The sequence below is a fragment of the Anser cygnoides genome, chromosome 29 (assembly GCF_040182565.1).
Source record: "Anser cygnoides isolate HZ-2024a breed goose chromosome 29, Taihu_goose_T2T_genome, whole genome shotgun sequence".
Taxonomy (NCBI): Eukaryota; Metazoa; Chordata; class Aves; order Anseriformes; family Anatidae; genus Anser; species Anser cygnoides.
Genome location: NC_089901.1, coordinates 3,840,916 through 3,863,755, shown reverse-complemented (window position 1 = coordinate 3,863,755; position 22,840 = coordinate 3,840,916). Strand labels below are relative to the sequence as shown.

Genomic DNA, 22,840 nt, shown 5'->3' with positions numbered 1-22,840 from the left:
GGAGACTCCCCCCCCCCCCCCCGGTACCGGCATCGTCCCCCTCCGGTACCGGCATCGCCCCCCCGGTACCGGCATCCCTCCCCCCCCGGTACCGGGCCCCCCTCCCCGACACCAGCAACCCCCCCCCGGTACCGGAACCTTCCCCCCGGTACCGGAACCCCCCGGTGCCGCCCATGGGCCCCCGGTGGGGCGAGGCCTGAGCGGTTCCCGGCCCCCCCCCCCCCCCGGCCCGCCCCGGGAGCCGCGATGGGAGCGGCCGTGGGCTGAGCCCCCTGCAGGTACCGGGGGGGGCACCGGGAGGGGGGCGGGGGGGGAAGGGAGGGGGATGGGGGGGATGGGCGGGACTGGGCCGGGCTGGGTGGGACTGGGCCTTGCTGGGATGTGCTGGGATGTGCTGGGATGTGCTGGGCCTTATTGGGCCTTGCTGGGATGTACTGGGCCTTACTGGGGAATTCTGGACCTTACTGGGATGTGCTCGGCCTTATTGGGCCTTATTGGGCCTTACTGGGATGTACTGGGCCTTACTGGGGTATGCTGGACCTTACTGGGATGTGCTGGGCCTTATTGGGCCTTACTGGGCTTTGCTGGGATGTACTGGGCCTTGCTGGGCCTTGCTGGGATGTATTGGGATGTGCTGAACTTTACTGGGCCTTGCTGGGATGTACTGGGATGTGCTGGTCCTTACTGGGCCTTGCTGAGCCTTACTGGGCTGTGCTGGGATGTACTGGGCTATACTGGGCCACGCTGGGCTGTGCTGGGATGTACTGGGCTGTACTGAGCCTTACTGGGCTATACTGAGTCTTACTGGGCTATACAGGGCCTTACTGGACCTAATTGGGCTGTACTGGGCATTGCTGAGCTGTACTGAGCCTTACTGGGCAGTACCGGGCTATACTGGGTCTTACTGGGTTGTGCTGGGCTATACTGGGCCTTACAGGGCTGTGCTGAACCTTACTGGGCTGTGCTGGGCCGTACTGGGCTGTACTGAGCCTTACAGGGCTCTGCTGGGCTGTACTGGGCCTTGCTGAGCTAGTCTGGGCCTTACTGGGCTGCAGTGGTTTCTGCTGGGCCGCACTGGGCTGCACTGGCCCTCACTGGACGGTACTGGACAGTGTTGGGCTATGCTGGGCCCTACTGGGTTGTAGTGAGCCTTACTGGGCCGTGCTGGGCTGTGTTGGGTCTTACTGGGTGCTACTGGGATGTACTGGGCTGTGCTGGACCTTACTGGATGGTACCAGGTTGGACTGGGTTGTGTTGAGCTTTACTGGGTTGTACAGGTCTATACTGGGTTGTGCTGGACCTAACTGGGCTGTACTGGGTTGTACTGGGCTGTGCTGAGCCTTACTGGGTTGTACTGGGCCATACCGGACTGTGCTGGCCCATACTGGGTCATGCTGGGCTGTACTGGCCCATACTGGGACGTATTGGAACGTACTGGGCTTTACTGGGTTTATACTGGGGCAGTTTATATTGGCGTGTGCTGGTCCATCATGGTCCCTTCTGGTTTGTACTGGGCTGTACTGGGCCATTCTGCACTATGCTGGGCTGTGCTGGGTCATACTGGCCCATACTGGCTTATACTGGGCCATGCGTTGTGCTTGTGGTGACTCTTACTGGGCCATACTGGGCTGGTCCCTACTGGGCCACGCTGGAATGTCCTATGCGTTGCCGAACTGTACTGGTTAGTACTGGGCTGTGCTGGGTCATTCTGGGTGCTATTCCAGGCCTTACTGGGCCATACTGGGGTGTGCAGAGCCGCGCTGGGCTGGACTGGTGCTTACTGGTGCGTACTGGTCCGTACTGGCCCATCCCCTGTCCCTACAGGCCCCACTGCGAGCCCCGGACGGGACCGAGATGGAGCCGTGAGAGGAGGTAACGGGGCCGGGGGGGCGCATGCGGGGTCGGGGGGTCACACGTGGGATCATGGGGTCACACGGGGTAATGGGATCACACATGGGGTCACACACGGGATCGTGGGATCACATGTGGGGTCACACAGGGGATCACAAGGATCATACACGGGACCACGGGATCACACACCAGGACCGCACACGGGATCCCAGTGTTGTGCACGGGGTCATGTATGGGATCCGGGGATCGCACGGGATCTGGGGATCGCACACAGGATCTCACAGGATCGTGGGGTTGTGTGTGGGATCAGGGGATCATATGGGATCAGGGGACTGCACGCAGGATCACAGGGTTGCACACGGGATCGCACGGGATCATGGGGTTGTACACAGGATCTTGGGGTTGTGCATGGGATCAGGGGATCGCATGGGATCCGGGGATCGCACACAGGATCTCACAGGATCGTGGGGTTGCACGTGGGATCAGGGGATCGCACGGGACTGGGGGATAACACACGAACACACGGGATCGTGGGGTTGTGCACGGCATCGGGGGATCACACACGGGATCGGGGGATCACACACGGGATCACACGGGATCGTGGGGTTGCGCACGGGATCAGGGGATCACATACGGGATCAGGGGATCACACACAGGATCACACGGGATCATGGAGTTGCGCATGGGATCGGGGGATTGCACAGGATCGGGGGATCACACACGGGATCGGGGGATCACACACGGGATCACACGGGATCGTGGGGTTGCGCACGGGATCGGGGGATCGCACGGGATCGGGGAATCACACACGGGATCACACGGGATCGTGGGGTTGCGCACGGCATCGGGGGATCACACACGGGATCGGGGGATCACACACGGGATCACACACGGGATCGGGGAATCACACACGGGATCACACGGGATCGTGGGGTTGCGCACGGGATCGGGGGATCTCACGGGATCGGGAGATCACCCTGCGGCCCGATCCTGCCCCCCCCGCATCTCGCCCCCCGCCGGCGCCTGACCCCCTCCGTCCCGCAGGCTCCGCCGCCCGCCCCCCGTCCACCGCCCCCCCCCACCCCCGGCGCCGCCGGCGGAGGATGGCGAAGCTGCTGGTGCCGCTGGTGGTGCTGGGGGCGGTGGCGGGGGCCCAGCGCTGCCCCCCCCGCTGCCTGTGCCCGGCGGCCGCCCCCAGCCCCACGCTGCTGTGCGCCCGCACGGGGCTGCTGGCGGTGCCGCCCAGCCTGGACCGCGGGGCGGTGGAGCTGCGCCTGGCCGACAACTTCATCGGGGCCGTGGGGCGCGCCGACTTCGCCAACATGAGCAGCCTGGTGCACCTCACGCTGTCCCGCAACGGGCTGCGGCGCCTGGCGCCCGGCGCCTTCGCCGACCTGCGCGCCCTGCGCGCGCTGCACCTGGACGGCAACCGGCTGCCGGCACTGAGCGGGGCGCAGCTGCGGGGCCTGGCCAGCCTGCGGCACCTCATCCTGGCCAACAACCAGCTGGCCGCCATCGAGCCCGCCGCCTTCGCCGCCTTCGCCGCCACCGTGGAGGACCTGGACCTGTCGCACAACAACCTGCCGGCGCTGCCCTGGGAGGCGGTGGCCGGCATGGCGAGCCTGGCCACGCTGACGCTCGACCACAACCTGCTGGAGCGCGTCCCCGCCGGCGCCCTGGCTCGCTTGCCGCGCTTGGCCCGCCTGGACCTCACCGCCAACCGGCTGCGGGCGCTGCCGCCGGTGCCGGGCCCGCCGGGCCCCAGCTTGGCGGCGGGCGGCAACCCGCTGCACTGCAACTGCGAGCTGCTGTGGCTGCGGCGCTTGGCGCGGCCGGACGGGCTGGAGAGCTGCGCCTCGCCGCCGCCGCTTGCCGGCCGCCTGCTCTGGGCCGTGCCGGAGGAAGAGCTGGCGTGCCGCGCGCCCGCCATCGCCGGGGCGGCCGCCAGCCCGGCCGCCGTGCTGGAGGGGCAGCCGCTGCGCCTGGGCTGCGCCGCCGCCGGGGACCCGCCGCCGGCGCTGCACTGGCTGGGCCCCGACGGGCGGCTGGTGCAGAACGGCTCGCGGCGGGCGCTGGGGGCCGACGGCTCGCTGCAGCTGCGGGTGGCCACGCTGCGGGACCACGGCGCCTTCACCTGCGTGGCTTCCAACGCCGCCGGCGAGGCGGCCGCCCGCGTGCAGGTGGCCGTGCTGCCGCTGCCCGTGCCCCGCCGGGACGGGGACGGCGACGGCGAGGCTCAGCCCGGGCCCGAGCCCTCGGACATGGCCCGCGCCGGCGGCAACGAGTCGCGGCCAGCGGGCGAGCGGCGCATCGTGGCGGCCGAGCTGACGGCCTCCTCGGCGCGCATCCGCTGGCTGCCGCAGCGCCACGTGCCCGGCATCCGCATGTTCCAGATCCAGTACAACAGCTCCCTCGACGACTCCCTCGTCTACAGGTGGGGGCCGCAGGACGTTGCGGGGGGCTGTGGGGCGGAACGCGGGGCTGTAGGGCCCTGTGGGGCTGCAGGGCCCTGTGGGGCTGCAGGGCCTTGTGGGGTCTGAGGGCGTTTGCCACCGTTTCACGGTGTCGCCCAGCGGCGCACAGCACCAGGCGGCGTTGCACAAGGCCGCAGGACGTTGCACGGGGCCGTGGGGCGTTGCACGGGGGTGCACAAGGCCGTGGGGTGTTCCGTGGCATCGCACAGGGCTGTGGGGCGTTGCACAGGACCCTGTGATGGTGCAGGGCGTTGCACAGGACCTTGAGATGTCGCAGGGCACGGCACAGGGCAGCGCCCAGCACCGCACACATCCACGGGGCATTGCACCAGATCACGGGGGCGCGCAGGCAGCTCAGGGGCGTTACAGGGAGGGGGGAGCGGGGACCCGCCCGCCCCCCAAACCCACCCAAATCCCCCCGCAGGCTGCTGCCGCCCTCCAGCCGGAGCTTCGTGCTGCGGGACCTGGCGGCGGGGCGCGAGTACGACCTCTGCGTCTCGGCGCTCTACGCCGAAGGCACGGCCGCGCCGCCCGCCACCCGCGCCCTGGGCTGCGTCCGCTTCGCCACGGCCGGGGGGAGCCCCGGCTGCACCGCCCCCCGGCCCCATTTCCTGGGGGGCACCGTCATCATCGTCATCGGCGCCGCCATCGCCGCCTCCGTCCTCGTCTTCATCCTCATCCTCACCGCCCGCTACAAGGCCGCCCGCCGCCTGCCCGCAGCCAACGTCGCCAGCGTCTGCTCCCAGACCAACGGCACCCACAGACCCCCCGAGCCGGAACCGCCGCCGCCGCCGCCGGCCCCCCCAGCACCTCCGGTACTGGCACCCTTGGGTGCTCCTGGGGGTGCCCGGGGGCTTTTTCCCAGCCACAGCTACCCACGGCGCGCCCGGACTCGGCGGCACGGCTCCCTGCCCCGCCTCGACGCGCCCGACACCCTCCCCACCCTGCGCCCGTCCTTCGGCAGCACCCACTGGATGCTGGAGAGCACCGTCTAAAGGGGGGGTTGGGGGGAGGGCAGCACCCTAGGGTGCTTGAATGCAGCCCGGGGTGCTCCCGAGCACCCTTGGGTGCCCAACTGGGTGCTTGAATGTGCAGGCCGGGGTGCTCCCGAGCACCCTTGGGTGCCTGCTGGGTGCTTCAATGTGCAACCTGGGGTGCTCCCGAGCACCCTTGGGTGCCTCCTGAGTGCTTGAACACAGCCTCGGGTGCCCCCGAGCACCCTTGGGTGCCAGCACACTGCTCCCCCAACCTGCCCCCACCCCGGGAGCCCGAATGCAGCCGGCGGTGCCCATGCACCCCTTGGGTGCATCCCGGGTGCCTCCCTGCAGCCCCCAGCACCCTTGGGTGCTGCTCCAGGGGGGGTCCCCGCCTGCACCCGTTGGCCTCCCACGCGCTCCCCTCATTGGTGTCCTTGTGCCCCCCCCCTTTCTTCGCCACCCCCCCCCGGGGTTGGGGGCACCCGTATGCAACCCGGCACCCACGCGAGTGCGCCCCGCCACACCAGCGCACCCTGGGACTTGTGGGCACGCGGGTGTGCCCTGACACGCGGGTGTGCCCGGCCTGCCCCCCCCCCCTTACGCCCCCCCCTCTTCCCAGTTCCCATCTGTCCCCCCCCCCGCGGTGCCTTTGGCCGGGCGGCGGCGGCGGGGGGGCCCCGCACACGCCACTGACATGTCTGCACAAATGACACGAGACCCGCAGCCCCCCCCCCCCCTTCTATCTGGCTGGTCTGGATAAACCCGCGGGGGTCGGGCCCCCCCCGCAAATGCCCCTCTCAGCCCTATTTGCCCCCGCCCCCAAAAAAAGCCCCTTCAACCTGCCCCCCCAGCCCTATTTGCCCCCCCCCCAGCCCTATTTGTCCTCCCACCACCACCACCCCCGTGACCCCCCCCCACCCACCAGCCGCCCTCCCCGGGCCCCCCCCCCGGCCCGCCGCAGTGTTTAACACAAGTTTTTACATTAAAAACCTGTGCCCCCCCCGCCCGGGGCCATTAAAACCTTTTGTGTGCGAAGCGCAGCGGGAGCCGCTCTTCTGTAGGGGGGGCGGGTACGAGCTGCTACAAACGCTCCCCCCCTCCCGGCTGGGGGGGGCTCGGGGACATTTGGGGGTGCGGGGACACCTGGGGCCCGACGCGGCCTTCTGCCCCTGTCCCCGTGCGTCAGCGGCCCCAAGGGCCCGGCCTTGTCCCCCCCCCTCGGGTCCCCATGGCTGGGAAGGGCCCAGATGGACCCAGATCACAGCGTGGGGGGGGGGCACGAGACCTAGGGCCCTTTTGGAAGGGGGGGACACCTGGGGACCTTTTGGGGCGGGGGGGGGACAGCTGGGGCCCTTCCCAGGGCTGTTGGGAGCTTTGAGCAGATGGGGCTTTTCCCAGGGAGGGGGCCGCACGCCGGGCGGGTGGGGGGGGGTGGCACCTTGGGGCGTCCCCTCCCTCGCCACCGATATATGCGGGTGCCGGCGGCGGGGCCGGGGCCGAGCAGCGATGGCGGTGCTGATGCTGGCGGCGGTGCTGGCGGCGGTGCTGGCGGGGGCCGGGGCCCAGTGCCCGAGGCCGGCCGACCTGCAGGGGGTCAACGGCACCCGCATCTGCGCCGAGCTCTTCACCGACGACAGCGCCTACTACAACGAGTGCTGCGGGGGAAAGTCCCTGATGGTGGACTGCGGCGCCGACGTGCCCTACGTGCCCTGGGAGTGGTCGGGCAGCATCTCCTCGCTGGTGGTGGGCACCCGCTGCCAGCTGACCGTCTGGTCCCGCGCCGGCAAGAACGGCCAGACAAAGACGTTCGGGGTGGGAACGGTGCCGCGGCTGCAGGAGGTGCGGCGGGGGCTCTTCGGCAACTGGAACAACGCCATCAGGGGCTACTACTGCCAGTGCAACTGAGGCGGGCGGCGCGGGGCAGCGCGGGGCGGCACGGGGCACCGTGGGGCAGCAAGAGTCAACACGGCTCGACGCTGGCCAAGGCACGTCAACGCGAGTCAACGCTGGCCGACACACGTCAACATGAGTCTACACGAGCCAACGTGGGCCAATGCACGTCAACCTGAGTTAACAGAAGTCGGCGCTGGCCAACATACATCAGCGGGAGGCTACACGAGTCAACAGTGGCCACCGCACGTCACCACGAGTCAACGCGGGCCACCGCATGTCAGCGTGATTCAACGCGGGCCAGCACAAGTCAACGCGGGCCACCGCATGTCAGCGTGATTCAACGCGGGCCACCACTGATGGAGGTGGGCCGACCCAGCTGTCCCGCGCTGCCAGGCCCCCCCCTCAAGCCCCCCGACCTCGTCCAGCTCTCAGCACAGCCAATAAAGCCCTGAGGATGTGCAGCTCCAGCCTGGCAGGTGCTTTATTGGGGAGGGGAGTTGGGGTGTGGGGAGCAGCGGCATCCCTCAGGGAGAAGGGTCCCCACGGCCACCCCCCCATATTACCTCCTCCTCCCCAAGCGGGGAGCCGGTGTCTGCAGGGCACGGGCACGCCCTGCACGTCCGTGACCGTGTCCCCCGCATGCAGCCCACCCCCCTCCCCAAAAAAGCACAGGGGGACACAGCGCTCTCCAAAAGGACACATGTAATCTCCAGGGGGCCCCGCGGTGGCCCTGGGGCACCCCAATACTGCGGCATTACAAAACGACAATATAAATAGCTTTTGTTAAAAAAAAAAAAAAAAGAATAAAACAAAAAAAAGTGATGGGGTGGAGGGGGGGGGCCCAAATCAGTAGTGTGGCCGCGGGGCTGTAGTGTTGGGGCTGTGGGGACACGTCCCTCCCACGGGGGTGCAGGTGGCCTGACCCCAGGGCCAGATGGGGATAGAAAGAGGATTTAAAAGGAAAAAAAGAAAAAGGGGGGTGTCGTTGAGATGCCCCAAAAGGCTCCCCCCCCAGGGTGGGAACGACACAGGGGCTGGTGCAGTCGGGATAAGCCCCCGGCCCCACAAACCTGCGGGGAAGAGGGGGACAGGGCCAGCATCACGGCGTGGCCTCGCTGCTGTCCCCACGCGGAGCCGCCGTCACCAGCTTTCCCCCCTCCCCGACTCAGTAGTATGGTGCGGGAGGGCCGGGCCCCCCCGGCTGCCCCCCCCCAGTAGTGGCACAGTCACAAATCCAGTTCGAGGCGAGAGCGAGGATGGCGCCGGGGCGGCTGCCGGCCCCTCACCGCATGCGGTTCTGGCGCATGAGGGGCACGATGCAGGAGGGGGGGCCCGCCTTGCCCAGGAAGGGGTGCTTCAAGAGTTCGTTGGCCGTGGCCCGCTGCACCGGATCCCGCACCAGCATGCGGTCGAGGAAGCCTTTGAGAGAGGGGGAAACCTGCGGGGACAGAGGGGGACAGGGGTCAGGGGGGGCACGGAGCAGGGACGCAGCCCGGGGGTGTCCCCGGCCCGGCTGCCCCTTTACCTTGTGCATGTTTTTGAGCTTGGGGGGCAGATTGTCTCGGATCATCTTCATGGCCTTTAAGGGCGGCTCGTTAAAGTACGGCGGCTCCCCGTCGACCATCTCGATAACCATCACGCCCAGGGACCAGATATCCACCTGCGGGCAGGAGGCGGGGAGCGTGACGGGGGTTCCTTTGGGGGCGACGCCGCCCCCCCCAGCCCCAGAGCCGCCCCCCTCGCCTCACGCGCTCACCTCGGGGCCGTAGGGCAAGCGGGAGATGAGCTCCGGCGCCATCCAGTACGGGGTCCCCACCAGCGACTTGCGCCGTGGCACCTCCTTGTTCACTTGGGCGCAAAACCCAAAATCGGAGAGTTTCACCTGGAGGCCGGGGAAGGCAGCAGTGAGAACGGCCCCGGCCCCGTTTCAGCCGGGGGGGACGCTCTGCTCTTGTCCTCGCTGAAGCCCTTCGCTGCTTTCTGGGATCAACCCCATCCCGGGGGGGGTTTCAGGTGCCTCACAGTCCCGCTCCCACCCCAAATTGCCTCCCACAGGCTCTCAGCTCGCATCTCTGCCTCGAAGAGCCTCGAAAAGCTTTGGTGGCTCCTGGGGAACACTGCTGCTGCTGCCGGTTCCTGGTGGGGTTTTGGAGAAGGGGAAGGAAGAAGCCACGCTTACCCTGCCGTCGTGCGTCAGCAGAATGGAGTCGCTCTTGATGTCGCGGTGGATGACGCCCTGCGCGTGCAGGACGGACAGGGCCTTGAGCACGGCCAAGCAGACGGCCGCGATCTGCTCCTCGTTCATCCTGTGGGGCGAGAGGGAGGGTGAGAGGCCACGGAGCAACCCCGGGGACCGGGCGAGGGGGCCAGGGAGCCCGGGCACCCACCTGGTGTGCGTGACGATGTCGGTGAGTGCGCCGCCCTCCAGGAACTCCATCACCACCCAGAGCTCGTCGCCCACCAGGTAGCTGTTGTACATCTCCACCACGTTCTCGTGCTGGTAGTCCCGCATGATCACCACCTGCGGGGCAGAGGCAGGGGAAGGCTCAGCGGCGCCCGGCTCCCAGCCCCGAAAGCGTCCGCGTTCGACCCCCAAAAGCAGGGGGTCCCCGCTCCGCCGCCCGCACCTCGTTAAAGAGCAGCTCGCGCCGCTGCTGCTTGCGCAGGTCCATCTTCTTCACGGCCACCAGCTTGCCGGTGCTCTTGATGGTGGCGATGCAGACGATGCCGGTGGAGCCCTCGCCGATCTTGATGAAGTTGTCCAGGTAGGTGCGGGGGTCCCCGGGGTCCACCACCATCTGCAGGGCCGCCCGGAACTGCTCGTGGGAGACACGCTGGGGCTCCCGCTGCGGCGAGCGGGGCTGCTGCGGGGCGGCGGCGGGCAGCGGGGGGCCGGGCGGGGGCTGGCGAGCGAGGTGGGGGTCAGAGGCGTGCGGGGTGAGGCCGGCGGGGGGCTCGGGGCCTTTGGAGCGCAGCGGGCCGGGCGGGTGGGCGCGGGAGGAGCCGGTGGTGCCGCTCACTGGCCCGTTCGATGCCACCTCCTGCGGTCGTCCCGGCCGGTGCTCTGCCTGCGGGGGAGACAGGAGGAGAGGGGCTGTTAACGCCGCGGGAGCGCGCGGCTGGCGCGGGATTTGGCCGCTGGCCCCCAAGCGCCGGGTGCCAACACCGCAGCGTCCGGGCGGCGGCAAGGCTGGAGGCTGCCAAAGGAAAAGGCGGCGTCAGACGGGCTGAGAAGGAGCAAGGACAGCGAGGAGAGCAGGGAAGAGGCGACCGCAGAGGCGCCGGAGGCTGCTTCGGAGCCCGCGTGCCCCCGAAAGAGGCCGGGGCCGGCGCGAGGGAGCTGAGGGGCACCGTCGACACGGCCCCGGGGAGGAAAGCATGGAGCAGACGCGGCCGGCGCGGGGCCGGTGGTCTTCGGCACAGGCCAGTCCCAATCAGAGCGCAGGAGCCCGTTAGCCGGCGCTTGCTTAGGAAGCGGAGGAGAGAGGCTGCTTTTGTAGGAGGCGGAGGACAGGCAGAGCGAGGAGACAAAGAAAAAACCCAGGCCGGGCTGCCGGGGAAGGAGAGATCTCTGCCAAGCGGGCCGGCTCTGCGCGGAGGGGAGCGGGGGAGCCTTTACCTGTGAACCTGCGCCCCTGACGGGGTCGGTCTCGGCCCGCGGGTAGGTATTAAAAGGCCGTCCCGTCTGCTGAGCCGTCTTCATCACCCCTTCAGACACGGGGATGTTGGGAGTCCGGATATTGGGCCCCGAGAGCGGGCGCTTGTCGCGGGGGGACTGCGGGCTGGTCTCGCCGGTGTAGGTGGACTTGGGGCGCCTGTCGGAGGGCTCCGCGCGCTCCCGCCGCACCACGCGCTCGGCCGGCTCGCTGCAGTCCCTGTCGGCGGGGCCGTCCCGCCAGCCGTCCCGCTCGGGGGGCTTGGGGTACTCGGGAGGGGGCGGGCGGCCGCCGGCGGGGGCAGCGCCCTTGGGGCCGGGCTCCTGGCCGCGGGGCTGCTGCGGGTGGGCGCGCTGCTCCTCCCTGTCCCGGGGTCTCTCCTTGCCCTGCTCTAGCTCGCCGCGGGCCCCGTGGAGCTTCTTGTCCTTGCTCCGGCCGGCGTCCTCGTGCGGGCGGGCTGCGGCCGGGCCCTCGGAGAGGCCGTTCTCCTGGTAGAGCTGGTCGCGGCGGGGCGGGAAGGGGGGGCTGTCCCTGCGCAGAGAATTGGAACGGGACACGGACATGTTCTCAAACTCGTCCAGCAGCCAGGTCAGGGAGCCGTCCTTGGCGGCTTTGGTGCCCCGCACGATGGTCTTTGCGCAGGAGGCGGGACGGGAGGCGGGCAGGAACACGGAACACAAACACAACAAAAGAAAAAAAAAAGGGAAGAAAATAAAAAAAAATAAAAATGAAATGCCTGGTGGTGACGGGGACGGGGAGGGGGCGGCTCACACAGACAGGACGAGGGGAGAGGAGGGGAAGGGATGGGGTTTCTGCCGGCTGGCCTGGATGCTCCCAGTCCTTTAAATCACCACGCAATTAGCAGAGCACTGTTAATGGGAGCTGGCCGAGCCCAGCAGGGCCGTGCAGCCCCGCATAGGACGATGCTCGAGGCCAGGAGGAAAGGGGAAGCGGCTCCGGCTTCCCCACAGCCTCAGGGCCCACTCCACGCTGTCCCGAGCCCCTCCAGGAGGTTTCCAGGCACTGTCGGACCCAGATAAAGAGCGAGGGGAGTGCTGCCAGGACCCTCTCCCACGAAGCAAAAGCCATCGCCACCCCGGGCTGTGGGGAGCACAGTCTCCACACCCCTTTTTTCGCGCTGTTGGAGCATCCAGCCAAAGCAGGCCCGTGGCGGGGGCCAGCAGAGCAGAAGGGAGATGCCGGGGACCAAATGAGGGTGACAGAGGAGGAACAGCGGAGCTGGGGATGGCGGGGTTTCCTCGGCTGAGGCGGGCAGACGAGGCAGACTTTAAAAAATGACGTAACAGTGGCTTGGGGAAACAGGCACGGGGAGGGGAGGGGAGGGGAAGGGACAAGGCACCGCTTCGTTTGTGTTTTCTCGTATGATTTTTCTTTTTTCCCCCACAGGGGTGAGGATGGGGAGAGGCTTTCCTCTGCACCCACCTCCCTCCTGTGCGGTGGTCCCCGTCCTGCACGGGGGAAGGCGAGCAGGCGGGGGGGGGGACGTGGAGACGTCCGAAGGACCCCGCGGGTTACGGGGACCCGGCTGCCACCTTACCTGCTCCGTGGCACCCCGGGGAGGGGGGGGGGGCACAAAACCCAGCCTGGGCTTCCTGGCCCCGAAAGCAGCACCGCCAGCCCTCCCCGAGGAGCTGCCTACCTTCTGCGAGCCGTGCTGGATGGCGGTGATGCACACGGGGTCCACCAGCGGCTTGGGCCGCTTGGCCGACTCCTCGATGATGCCCTGCCATTGCCGCGGCAGCCCCGTGAACTTCTGCTCCTGCTGGTCGTAGCCCGTGTGGACGCGGTGCTCGAAGTTGGAGGGGGCCGAGATCTCGATGCGTTTCTTCTTCTTGCTGAACATGGTGAGGCTGGCTAGAGGACCTGGGGGGCACACGGGAGGCAAAAGTGAGGCCCGGAGGACAGAGGCGGGCACTGCGTTGGGACCTGTAAAAGCAGCGTCCCCGCTCCAGGAACCGACCTCGCTCTCTGCTAAAATAACTCCTCGCTGCACCCGTGCCAAAAAGGAAACACCGTGAGCCACCACAAGCCCGACGCGGACCCGAACCTCATCGTGTAGCCCTCGCACCCGGCTGCTGCTCCCCTTTTAGGGCCGCCCCGACCCCGCAGCTCTCCCGTCCCTCCCGCTCACCCCCCATTCTCTTCCCGGCTGGTTCACGCGTGTCCCAAGACACGTTTGGTCTCCCCTGGACTTAAAAGCCCCCGGCAGCATCAGTCTGCTCTCTCCCTCCTGCAATTATCACGCGACGGCACGGCAGCGATCGCAAACCGGGGCAGCCCAGGGAACCTTTTGGGCACACAGCACACAAGAAGTCCTTCAGCCCACGTCCTCCTTGTCACCGCCCGGCTGGACGACGTCTTCAGCTCTTCTCTTCTCCTCCCAGCCTCTCCGCAAGCGAGCTCCCTGAGGTATTTTGCCCCCGGAACCCAGGGTTTTAGGGCTGATCTCACGTTTCACGCCGCCGAGAGCTGGAACGTGGCAGCGCACACGTCGGCGTACCTCCGAACCTCCCTTCGAGGCGTTTCCTCGAGCACCTTCCCAAGTTGGGGACGGCGTTCTCCGCCGCGACGCGTGGGTTTTTGGATTTTTGTTGTGCAGATCCAGGTCCTGCTTTGTGGTCCCGCAAAGCCAGCAGCCTTTAACACCTCTTGGCAGCGCGTCGGACTGGTCCAGGGCACCCGAATTGTGCTGTCGCCGCAGCAGCTTCCCTTTACTCAGCTCACTTTGATGTAACGCTCCTAAACTTAAGAAGTTGAGCAAAAGCCGCCCGCAATTACAAGCTGGGAGCCTTCTGCGAACCTCCAGGTGCAGAGCAGGAAGCAGGCAGGCAGCGAGGGCCAGCCCAGGTGGCTCGGTGACTCTCAGGAAGCGGCGAGCGGCCGAGCCCGGAGCCTCAGAAGAACCGAGCATTTGCTCAGGTGCTTGAACACCCACCGAGGAGCCTCAAATACGCAAGTCGAGGCCGCTGGAACTAAACCTAGCCAGCCTGGTTTGGGCACGGAGTCCAAGCCCACTCGTGGCCTGCCAAGCTGCACAAAGCAGGGCTCGGGCAGGAGCTGCACTGCTCGCCAGGCTTCAGCTTCACTTGCCAACACCCCGGGGGGGGACGCGTTAAAAAAATAAAACCATCGACAAAAGCCACCTGCAAGAGATCCCCACGCAATGCCTGCTGGTCGCCGGCATGGCGATCCCTTCTGGGACATCCCCAGCCTCCCGGGACGAGGGGATGGAAATCCAGCAGCAGAGAGAAGCCCGTTTGGTGCCAAAATGGAACAAAAAGGGAACAAATCCCCTTTCCCCGGGGGTCCCTTCAGGCTGCCGCCCCCGAGCTCGACGTCCTCGACACCCTCCCACATCCAGGGCCGTGTTCCCGCAGCTCCCCAGCGGCTCGGCCACGCAAAACGCCGAGGCAGCCCTCGGGACCTGCCGGCGGGGGCACGAGGACGGGACACGAGGTGGTACCAGCCCGAAGGACAGCGAGGGACAAAGCCCGGTGCCGCCCGCGGAGGAAGCCTGGCCCCAGGGCGGACCCCGGAGCGGTTTCTCCTGGTGTAAACACCCGGGGCAGGCACAATGGGGGCTTGTTTACACCCCCGCATCCTTCCGAGCTCCAAGGTACGGTTTTGATTCTGCCCAGCAGGAGCTCAGGGCGCTGGCAAAACTTTTCCTGAAATCAACAGCTTTACGTGGAATCGGCAGCAGAGCAGCTGCTGGAGGGCGGCGCCACCTCGGTCCCTGCGGCCGCCGCCTCCGAGCTTCTCCAGGCCTCAGCCTGGGAGGGGGAAAGGCAGAAATTTCTGAGCGAGGAGAGCAAAAATAACGCCCAGCGCCTTCCCCAGGTGGTGAAACGAGCCCTAAATTATTTCGCTTTTCCCCCAAAAGCCAGCTGCGAACAGGGCCGCTGGCACAGCACGGGTGGTGGCACCTGAACCGGCCGCTGCCCTGGGCATCCTCGCGCCGCCATGTGCCTCTCAAAGCTGGCTGGATGGGATTGCAGGGAAGAAAACCCGCGTGCCCACGTCACCCTCGCGTCCCCAGCGAAAGGACAAGCCCGCTGCGGGCACGGGCAGGACGCAGGGCCCGAAGCCAACAAACCCGGCCCGAAGGGCTGAGAGCGCCGGGCGCTTCCACCCTGGTGCTGGTACCTACCCTGGGGACAGAGCAGGAACCCGGCGGCCCCCTCGCTGTCACGATGTGCTGCGATCACGGCTTTTCGGCCGGCTGGGGATCGCTGCGCCAAAGCCCAAAGTTTTTATTCGTGTGCCAGTAAAAGCGAGCGGCCCAGAGGAAGCACAGCCCTCCCACGCGGCATCGGAGACGGGGAGGCAGCGGGAGAAAACCAACGCGAGGACGCCCGGCGTCTCGGCCGCTCTTCAGGGCTTGTTTGTTTAACCCTCTTCTCGCTCGAGTTTAGGAGCAGGAGGGCGAGCCCTGCGCTGACCGAACCCGTCCTGCAGGAGCAGCTCGCTCCCAGCATTTCGGGGTGACGCCGCGCCAGCGCACGCACGCACCCAGCGCTTCGGCGCGCCGCCTCCGGGACCGAAGCCACCCGGCTCCTTCACCGCTTTCGCTGCCTTCTGGCGCCGATTTGGGGCCGTTTCCTTCCATTCTAAGGCTCCCGAATCCGCTTCCGACACGCTACCCGGCGCGAAACTTCACAGCTCCGGGGACAATCCCTTTCTTCACGCAGGAAATCCCGGCCCCGGCGCCCGCCTCGCTCCAGGCGTCCGCAGCAACGCTCCCGGCCGGGGATTTGCCTTCCTGCTCCCCGTTTTGTTAAGCGCTCGCAGACCCCCAGCCTGCTGGGAAGAGGGAAGGTTTTGCCTCCGCCCCGTCCTGGTTTAAGCCTTTTCTCATTTGTAAGGCCCCACGCAGAACCCGCTCCCCGTTCTGCCCCTCCAGAGGCTTCCCTCGGCTGAAATCCCGAGGGGGATTTCTCAGGGGCGAGCACGCAGCCACCTCGGGGGCCCCCCGCGAGGCTCCCCGCGCGGGCTCGTTACCTTGACAAGGCCGATCCCAGCTCCCGGACAGCCACGGGCGGCCTGAGCGCGGGTTCCCGAGCGAGGGCAGCTTCCCCTCGGAGGCGCCGCCGCCGGCTGAAGTCATCCGAGGGCGCGCACGCGCTGTGCTCTGCCGCTCGCTCCCGCGGGCCACCTGTGAGCGTCGCGCTGCCTTTCCGCAGCGCCCTCCCTTCCATCCCCGGGGCTCCCCGCCACGGCTCTCGCCCCCGAACCGCCACCCGGAGAAGCCTCCCGAGCGCCAGCCCCCTTCCTCGCACGGCAGAAAAACCCCGCACGGCGTTTCGGGCGGAAATCCCGTTTCTGGATGAATCTGAGGGCAGCCGGGCTCGGCGGGACGCAGCCCTCGCTAGGAGGTCCCTGCCAGGCCCCGGGGGTCTGGGGGGGGAGGAAGGGGTTAAAATCCAGCCCGCTGCCTCCACCGGAGCCCCGGCACATTCCTCAGCCCAGGTCCCCGTTCCCTTTATCTGCGCTTTGTTTAATTAGTCAGCCATTAACGAACGCTTCTGGCCGGCGGGGAGTAAACCAAGCAGGGCAGAACCCTCCCCTCGCGCCAGCACCTTCCACAGGCAAAACAAAACCTGGAGAGGAGGACTGAAGAGGGGCCCAGGGGCAGCTCGGTTCCCCGCTCCAAGCCGCAATAAACCCGTCCGCTTCGATTTTAGGAGGCGGGAGAGCCTCGAGTGCGCAGAGCCTCCCGCTCCAGCAGCAGGACGGGGAGAGCCCCTCTTGCTCCAGGCATTTCCAGGGGCGCCCGACCTCCGAAAAAGCAAAGAGCCTTCCCCCAGGAGCCTTCCCTCAGCGCCCGCCCCTCCCCAAAAGCCCACCTGAAGCTCCTAAAGCTAATAATAAAATAAAACCCCGGCAGGACTCTGCGGCACTCACCTGCGCCGTCCTGCTGCGAGCCCGAGGGGGGAGAGGGGAAGAAAACTGCCCGAGAACACTGAGCGGGAGGGTGCGGGGACCGAAGGAACCCCCGGAGGGTCTCCCTTTTGGGGGAAAGGGGGACAGAAATGGGGTTTGGGGTTCAGGGCTCCCCCTCTTGAAGCCGCGAGCTTCCCAGCGGAGGGGAAGCAGGCCGGGGGCGGCAGCCCCGAGGGGAGCGGGGGCACAACGGCGAGCGGCCGAGCCCCGCGCGCGCGCGCTCCCCGGTCTCGCTGCGAGGTTGGCGACCGAAGGATCGGGTCCCCGCGGTGTAACGGGAGCTCTAATTGTAACAGGAGCTCTAATTACCATTTTCCGGACCGGGAGCGTCTCCGCCGCCGTGTTGGGAGAGCCGGGAGGGAGGGAGGGAGGGAAGGAGGACGAGCAGCCGGGCGAAGAGCGGCCGCGAGGCTCGGAGGGGTTAAAGAAGCAAAGCTCGCACCAAGCGGAGCTGGAGCGGAGCAGATTTGAGCCGGGGGAGCCAATGAGGCAGCAACATTTGAAACAAAGCAGCCAGTCAAGGGCCCGCTCCTGGGAACGGGGCAGGACGGAGGAAGCCCCGCGGCTCTCCCGGCGCTTCCCGGTCCCGCAAAGCCCAGGGCACGGCGCTGGGAGCACTGGGAGCACGGTGCTGGAGCCAAACGCGCCGCGGGCAGGCTGGGCTGGCGTCGGCACCCCGGGTTAGGAGCCGGCAGCCCCGAAACCCGGCCAGGGGACACGGTGGGGACTCTCTGCAGGGCTCAGAGAGCCCCGGGAACGCTGCTGGCCCTCGCTGGGGTGGCTCCGGGTCGCAAACTGGGGGGGCGAGAGGCAGCGAGGAGCCCGGCGGTCTGCGGGGTTTTCTTTTCACTTCTATGCCTCGTCTAAGTCGGGAGGGGGGGGGGGGAAGAAAGCACAGCTGGGAACGTGAATCGCCTGCCGGGGTTCGCGACTCGATCGCTCGCTTCCCATTCGCGCTCCTTTTCCTCTGATTTGTCCCCTTGCAGAATATTCCGGGATCAAAACGCCCGCCGCAGCGCCGCCGGCCCGCTAACGGGCGCCTGGAAGCCTTCCGAGAATCGCGTCGGAAATTAAAATAAAAAGAGATCGCCGGGTGGAGAGGAGCCTCTCCCAGCCCTAACTCCCCGGGGGGCGCCCTCACGTTCCTCGTGCCATCCTCCGGAGAGGAGAAGCAGCAGCGGAGCTGACCGGGAGCGCGCTCACGCCGCCGCGTCTCTCGGCGCGAGAGGCCAAAGCCGCTTGTCCTTCTGCGGAGCGACGCCTCTGACGCCGGCGGCGACAAGCAGCAGCTCCGAAATCTCTGATTCCCAACTCTCCAGACCACGAAACTCCAGCAGCTGCTCTCCTCGGCTGCCAGGAGCACAAAGAGCCCCTAGCAGCGGTTTCAGAGCCTTGTGAAACGCGCTCGTTAATTCGCAGAAAGATTAAAAGGGACTTCAAAGGCACAGTTCCAGCCCCCAAATCTCTCCGAATTCTAACCGGCTCAGCAAAAGCACCTCTTCCTAACCCCTGCCCTGCGGACGGCCCCGGACCCGCGGTGCGGGGGGGATTAATTCGGGTTCGGGGACGACGAGGGCTTTGCCTGCTTTCTGCAGCCACCCAGCGCGGTTCAGGCTTCAGGTGAGAAGCTCCTCTGGCTTTTTCCACCCACGCAGAGCCCGCGGGGCTGCCCGGCGATGATTCAGGGTCGACGGGCTCAAAACGCCGGTTTCTGGGAGCCTCTCGTGGCTCTCGCCCTGCGTCGCTGCGCGAGGAGGAGCGGGTCCCCCGGCGGATGGTCTGGGAGGACGGCGAAGGGCTCCCAGGAGGTGCCAGGTGGAAAAGGATTCGCCTCCTTCGCGCTACCGCGCTCGGAAAAAAAAAAAAATCGGCGAGGGAAGAAGGAACGGCCGAGGTGAGCGGATTCCCGGCGCTCTCCGCATGTTCCATACCAACAGAAACCTCGGGAGAGGCCGGCCAGGCCCCGGCACTTCCACCAGCTGGGGAAAAAGCCACATCGGAGCAGCCGGCCCCACCGCCGCCGTCCCCTCCTGGCGGGCTCGGGGCACACGCTGCCTTTTGGGCTCGAAAAGGGAGTTTTTGGCGAACGCCCTTCTCAGGAGAGCTGCTGTGGAAGCACGAGCAGCGTCACCACGGCGTGGAAAACCTCCCGCGGCCGCGCCTGCGTCGGAAGGGGGGGGTTAACCAAACCCTCAAGGAGGATTTCAAGGGGATTTAAAGAAAGGAAAAAGGCTCCCGGTGTGTATCTGGCATCGCCTCCTCCCACCCCGCCGAGGACAAACAGGTTTTTCCGTGCGCCTTCGTTCGAGGGCGGAGGAGCCGCACGCGATCGCTATCTGCCGACTCTGCTCCAGCGAAGCCAGCGGGGAACACGCAGAGCCGGCCGGGCTCGCCGGGATCCTGCGGCCGAGGAGGGAAACGAAGAGGGAGCGCGGCCCGGCCGAGGTCCCGGAGACTGGCGGCAGCCCCCGAGCAGCCGGTGACGAGGATTTGAATGTGAAGCGGCGCCGGGCTCGGCTCCCAGAGCTCCCAGGGCCGCCAAGGAGGCTCCGGGAGGTGCGAGGGACGCGGGAGCCCGGCTGCAGCCTTCCCCAAATCCGCCTCCGAGAGCCTCTGCAGGGCAGGGGCCGGCAGCGCGGCACGCCAAGAATGCGGGGAAGGGCTGACACGGCCGGCTCCGGGGATTCCCCCCAGGCCAGCACGTTAATTACACGCTGCTAACGAGCCACCGGGCGCTGCACCTGATGGACGGGGCAGGGGGGCCACACCGGAGCTCCCCGGGCCCCAGCCCGCTACCAAGAAGTCCACTTCTGCCATTTACAGCTTGGTGCTAATTAAACTGCGAGCTGATTAGCCGAGGCAAACCTTTAATTAGCCTCTTACACCACTGACAAAAATTACAGCTCATCCGCGCCGTGTAAGAGCGCGACACGGGGAGAGGAAGAGGGGAGCGAGCGCAGCTCGGAATTTAATTGTTCGTTACAGCCAGCTTTTTATTAAAACAGGCATTAATTAATCACCTCCCGGGGGGGGGGGGGGCAGCGGCATTCGTGGATCCCCCGATCCCGAAACAGGAGCTGGGAGCATGCATGGTGAGTTATTTACCTGGGGAGAAACCCAAAGGGTTTGGTTCAAAGGTGCACGGAGCTCGCGGGGCGCTGAGCGGCAGCAAGGGGCTCCTTCCTCTGCTCATCCCTGCCCAAAAATCCCCCCCCCAAAAAAAACAAGAAAAACCCCAACGAAGCATAAAATGTGAACGCCTGGGGAAAGAACGCGGTTTCCACCTGAAAATCATCGAAATCCAAGAAAGCAGCAAGTTCTCCAGGCCACAGCTGGGCAGCCATAAACCCACCACGGCTCGCATTCCTCCCTTTCTCTGCCAGGCTCAGGAGAAATTAAGTTTCATTAACTAAAACCGACGTAGCTGTAATTAATTGGGCTGCACAGAAGCCGCTCAACCCCCCCTGGGATTCCTCCTGGAGTCGGGTGGGATTTGGGGGCCCCGTCCTCCCGCCTGCAGGCTCTGAACAGAACCGAAGGGAAGGGCGTCGCGAGCACCTCGCGCCAACGTGCTCTGGAAACGGGCGTTTAAAACACCGCCAGCACCCCAAAAACCCCCGCCCCCAGAACGGGGGCAGCACCCGGTGAGCTGCCAGCGGCGAACCCAACAACCCGCAGCGCTCGCCCAGCGACAAACAAGCCGCCAAAAGGTGGCGGGGGCACCAAGCTGCGGGCTCCGGAGGAAAGCTCTGTGATTTTTCCATTTTTCTAGGGACCGCTTCCTTCTGGGCGAGGTGATAAGTGCTGGCAAAATAAACAGCACCCCCGCACACGCGGAGGGAGATAACCGCTATCTGGAAACATCGGGGGGGCTCACAACGGGGCGGGGGGAGAGTTTCCACCCTGAGGTGAACGCGGAACCTGAGCTGGCAGCAGACATTACCTCCTCCCTACCTTCCCGGGAAGCTCCCGCAGCTCTTCCAGCTGCCAATTATCTCCGGGTTAATTACCTCTGCTTGGGGACGTCGGGGCAGCGCGCAGCAGCAGCGGAGCCGGGAGGTTCCCAGCCAGCCTTCCCCGGGACGGTCACGGGTCAGGAGCCGCAGGCAGCTCCGTGACGTCGGCCTCGCGCTACGCCCGCGCCACGTCTCACGTTTCGGCAGCCCTGCTACCGGGGAGCCGCACGCAGCTCACGGAAGCCTCCCTCGGCCCGGCCGGGGGGCCATAAATGCGTCCGACGGGTTGGGTTCTCCGCCAGGGCGAGGGAAACTTCCTCAAGAGGCTGCCAGGGCTGGTTAATGTTTGTTCTGGCAGCAGGCTGCTTGTTCTTTGGCCACGGCTCCGACTTTGTTTGGGGCTTTATTCAGGACCCTCCCAAGCCACCCGCAGCTCTCCTACGGGGGCTGCGTGTCCCCTAAAGCCGTGCTCCACCGCCAGGCGTTCTCCACAAACCCGATTTGCAGTTATTTACCCGCCCGCTGCGCGGGGCGTTGTCAGAATCAATCCGCATCCACACAGCCCACTCGGCTAATTGGCGCACAACTCCGTGAGTTACGGGGGAAACGCAGCTAAAAAGCAATCCTGAAGCTTTTTGTTTTGTTCCAGCTTCCCCTCCCCAGCGAACAAAGCCCTGCCGGCCATGGGAACGCCGAAAATGCAGCGCAATGCATTTATCTCCAGCAGCGGCTGAGTTCAGATGAGTGAACAGATGAGTGAGAGGGCACAGAGTTACGCAAACAAATAAACCCAGAGCCCGAGACGGGCTGGGAGTGGCATTTTCTGTTCTCGTTCAACTCCTGCTGTGCCAAAGCAGGCAAAATCGACCTGTCAAGGGCCGCCCAGGGCAAGACAGGGGAGCGAGAGGGGAACTGCAGGTCAGGAAAACACGGAAGGGCTTGGAGAAACCCAGCCTGGAGCTCCCCATGGCTCAACTCACCTTGAGAGCAGTGAGAGAAAAGCCCAGTGGGTATATAAAGAGCACAGAACAAGAGCGCACCCAGGACCTTTTTCTCTGATTCTTTACATAGCACAAAAAACAGATCTTGAGTCTTTGCAACCTGTTGCAGCTGCTCGTGTGAGCTCAGCTGGACCTGAGCGTATGGGGAGAAAAGCACCTGGCTGTGCACGCCCCAAAGAGCCAAAGGAGGGCTCCGGAAGCTTTACATTTAATACTTCTTCCCTAAAAGCCTCCCAGTGATGGTGCCTTCCCTGATTTTCCTCCCTCACTTCTGGCTGGCGCCTAGGGAAGAGCGCTGGCAAGGCAAAAGGACACTTCGGAGGTACCACAGGCTGAGAGCACACGCGGAATAAATACTTTTGGGAAAAAAAAAAAAAAAGAAACACAAAGCGCCGTCAGGAAATGATTCTGCCCGTCTCCTACCTGCAGCTCCTCACCCGCTGCTGCTCCGCATGCCGAGCCCCCGGGCGAGCGACGTGGCGCGGGAGCAGGGGGCCTGGGCGACGCTCCTCCAGGGGGCACGGGGCCGCGCAGCTCCCACCGCTCGCCCTGCCAGAGGAAATCGGGGCCGTTTGGGGGCTGCTGGGGGGGCCGAGGGAGGCAGCGCCCCCCCCCCAGAGCCCCCCCGGGATTTGGGGCACCCCGACTGCTCCCGGGGAGCCCCCTGCACCCCCCCAAGCCCCCCACCCGCCTCCCCCTGCCCCATTCCCCCCCATGCCCCACATTCCCCCCCAAGGCCCCCCATTTCCCCCCTCACCCCCTCCCCTTTTTGCCCCCCCCAAGCCTCCGCTCCCCATCTCACCCCCGCCAACCGCCCCCAAGCCCCCTGAACTCCCCCCAAACCCTCCCGAGCCCCTCAAACCCCCCCCGGAGCCCCTCTACGCCCCCCCGGCCCCGCTCACCCCGCCGAGCCCGGCCCCACCGCTCCCCCCTCACTCGGCCGCCGCCATGTTGTGAGGGCGCCGCAGGCCCAGCCCGCCCCCTCCCGTTGCCTAGGCAACAAGCCCCGCCTCCCGTTCCCTACGCAACAAGACCCGCCCCCTGCCAATCATCTGCACGTCGGGCACG

The 22,840-nt window shown here is 66.4% G+C and overlaps 3 protein-coding genes and 1 long non-coding RNA gene across 8 annotated transcripts; 3 read left to right on the top strand and 1 right to left on the bottom strand.

The window, feature by feature from the left end:
• Positions 1 to 59: 59 nt before the first annotated feature.
• LRFN1 (leucine rich repeat and fibronectin type III domain containing 1) lies at positions 60 to 6,149 on the top strand. 2 transcript variants are annotated; one of them, XM_066984723.1, is made up of 4 exons: positions 60 to 278; positions 1,825 to 1,872; positions 2,896 to 4,285; positions 4,750 to 6,149. In XM_066984723.1, the coding sequence occupies exons 3-4, from the start codon at positions 2,955 to 2,957 to the stop codon at positions 5,318 to 5,320; spliced, it is 1,902 nt and encodes a 633-aa protein (XP_066840824.1). In that variant the 5' UTR covers positions 60 to 278; positions 1,825 to 1,872; positions 2,896 to 2,954; the 3' UTR covers positions 5,321 to 6,149. The 2 variants fall into 2 exon arrangements, with proteins under 2 accessions (XP_066840824.1, XP_066840823.1); XM_066984722.1 differs by lacking the exon at positions 60 to 278 and adding an exon at positions 349 to 529.
• Positions 6,149 to 7,656, top strand: SYCN (syncollin). The gene has a single exon (XM_048056237.2). The coding sequence runs from the start codon at positions 6,809 to 6,811 to the stop codon at positions 7,205 to 7,207; it is 399 nt and encodes a 132-aa protein (XP_047912194.2). The 5' UTR covers positions 6,149 to 6,808; the 3' UTR covers positions 7,208 to 7,656.
• A 2-nt stretch (positions 7,657 to 7,658) lies between these two features.
• On the bottom strand, positions 7,659 to 22,792 carry PAK4 (p21 (RAC1) activated kinase 4). Of its 4 annotated transcripts, XM_066984725.1 has the most exons (10): positions 22,675 to 22,792; positions 22,196 to 22,321; positions 12,512 to 12,735; positions 10,815 to 11,483; positions 9,823 to 10,263; positions 9,583 to 9,716; positions 9,375 to 9,501; positions 8,952 to 9,077; positions 8,721 to 8,855; positions 7,659 to 8,633 (listed from the first exon to the last, which is right to left on the bottom strand). In XM_066984725.1, exons 3-10 carry the CDS (start codon positions 12,713 to 12,715, stop codon positions 8,478 to 8,480), a joined length of 1,992 nt encoding a protein of 663 aa, XP_066840826.1. In that variant the 5' UTR covers positions 12,716 to 12,735; positions 22,196 to 22,321; positions 22,675 to 22,792; the 3' UTR covers positions 7,659 to 8,477. The 4 variants fall into 4 exon arrangements, with proteins under 4 accessions (XP_066840826.1, XP_066840827.1, XP_066840825.1 ...); XM_066984726.1 differs by lacking the exons at positions 22,196 to 22,321; positions 22,675 to 22,792 and adding an exon at positions 17,125 to 17,264; XM_066984724.1 differs by lacking the exons at positions 22,196 to 22,321; positions 22,675 to 22,792 and adding an exon at positions 15,874 to 16,688.
• LOC136787483 (uncharacterized) lies at positions 17,395 to 22,151 on the top strand. Its single transcript, XR_010826914.1, has 2 exons — positions 17,395 to 17,535; positions 17,802 to 22,151. It is a non-coding gene; the product is annotated as an uncharacterized lncRNA (long non-coding RNA).
• Positions 22,793 to 22,840: the final 48 nt, after the last annotated feature.

Coding starts and splice junctions, on each gene's coding strand:
- LRFN1 (XM_066984722.1), top strand. CDS start 400: ATGTGCTGGGCCTTATTGGGCCTTGCTGGGATGTACTGGGCCTTACTG. Junction 1,873..2,895: donor AGATGGAGCCGTGAGAGGAG/GTAACGGGGCCG, acceptor TCCGTCCCGCAG/GCTCCGCCGCCCGCCCCCCG. Junction 4,286..4,749: donor GACGACTCCCTCGTCTACAG/GTGGGGGCCGCA, acceptor ATCCCCCCGCAG/GCTGCTGCCGCCCTCCAGCC.
- PAK4 (XM_066984724.1), bottom strand. CDS start 15,979: ATGACTTCAGCCGGCGGCGGCGCCTCCGAGGGGAAGCTGCCCTCGCTC. Junction 12,736..15,873: donor CTGGGATCGGCCTTGTCAAG/GTAACGAGCCCG, acceptor TGTGCCCCCCAG/GTCCTCTAGCCAGCCTCACC. Junction 11,484..12,511: donor TCCAGCACGGCTCGCAGAAG/GTAGGCAGCTCC, acceptor TCCTGCGCAAAG/ACCATCGTGCGGGGCACCAA.
- SYCN (XM_048056237.2), top strand. CDS start 6,809: ATGGCGGTGCTGATGCTGGCGGCGGTGCTGGCGGCGGTGCTGGCGGGG.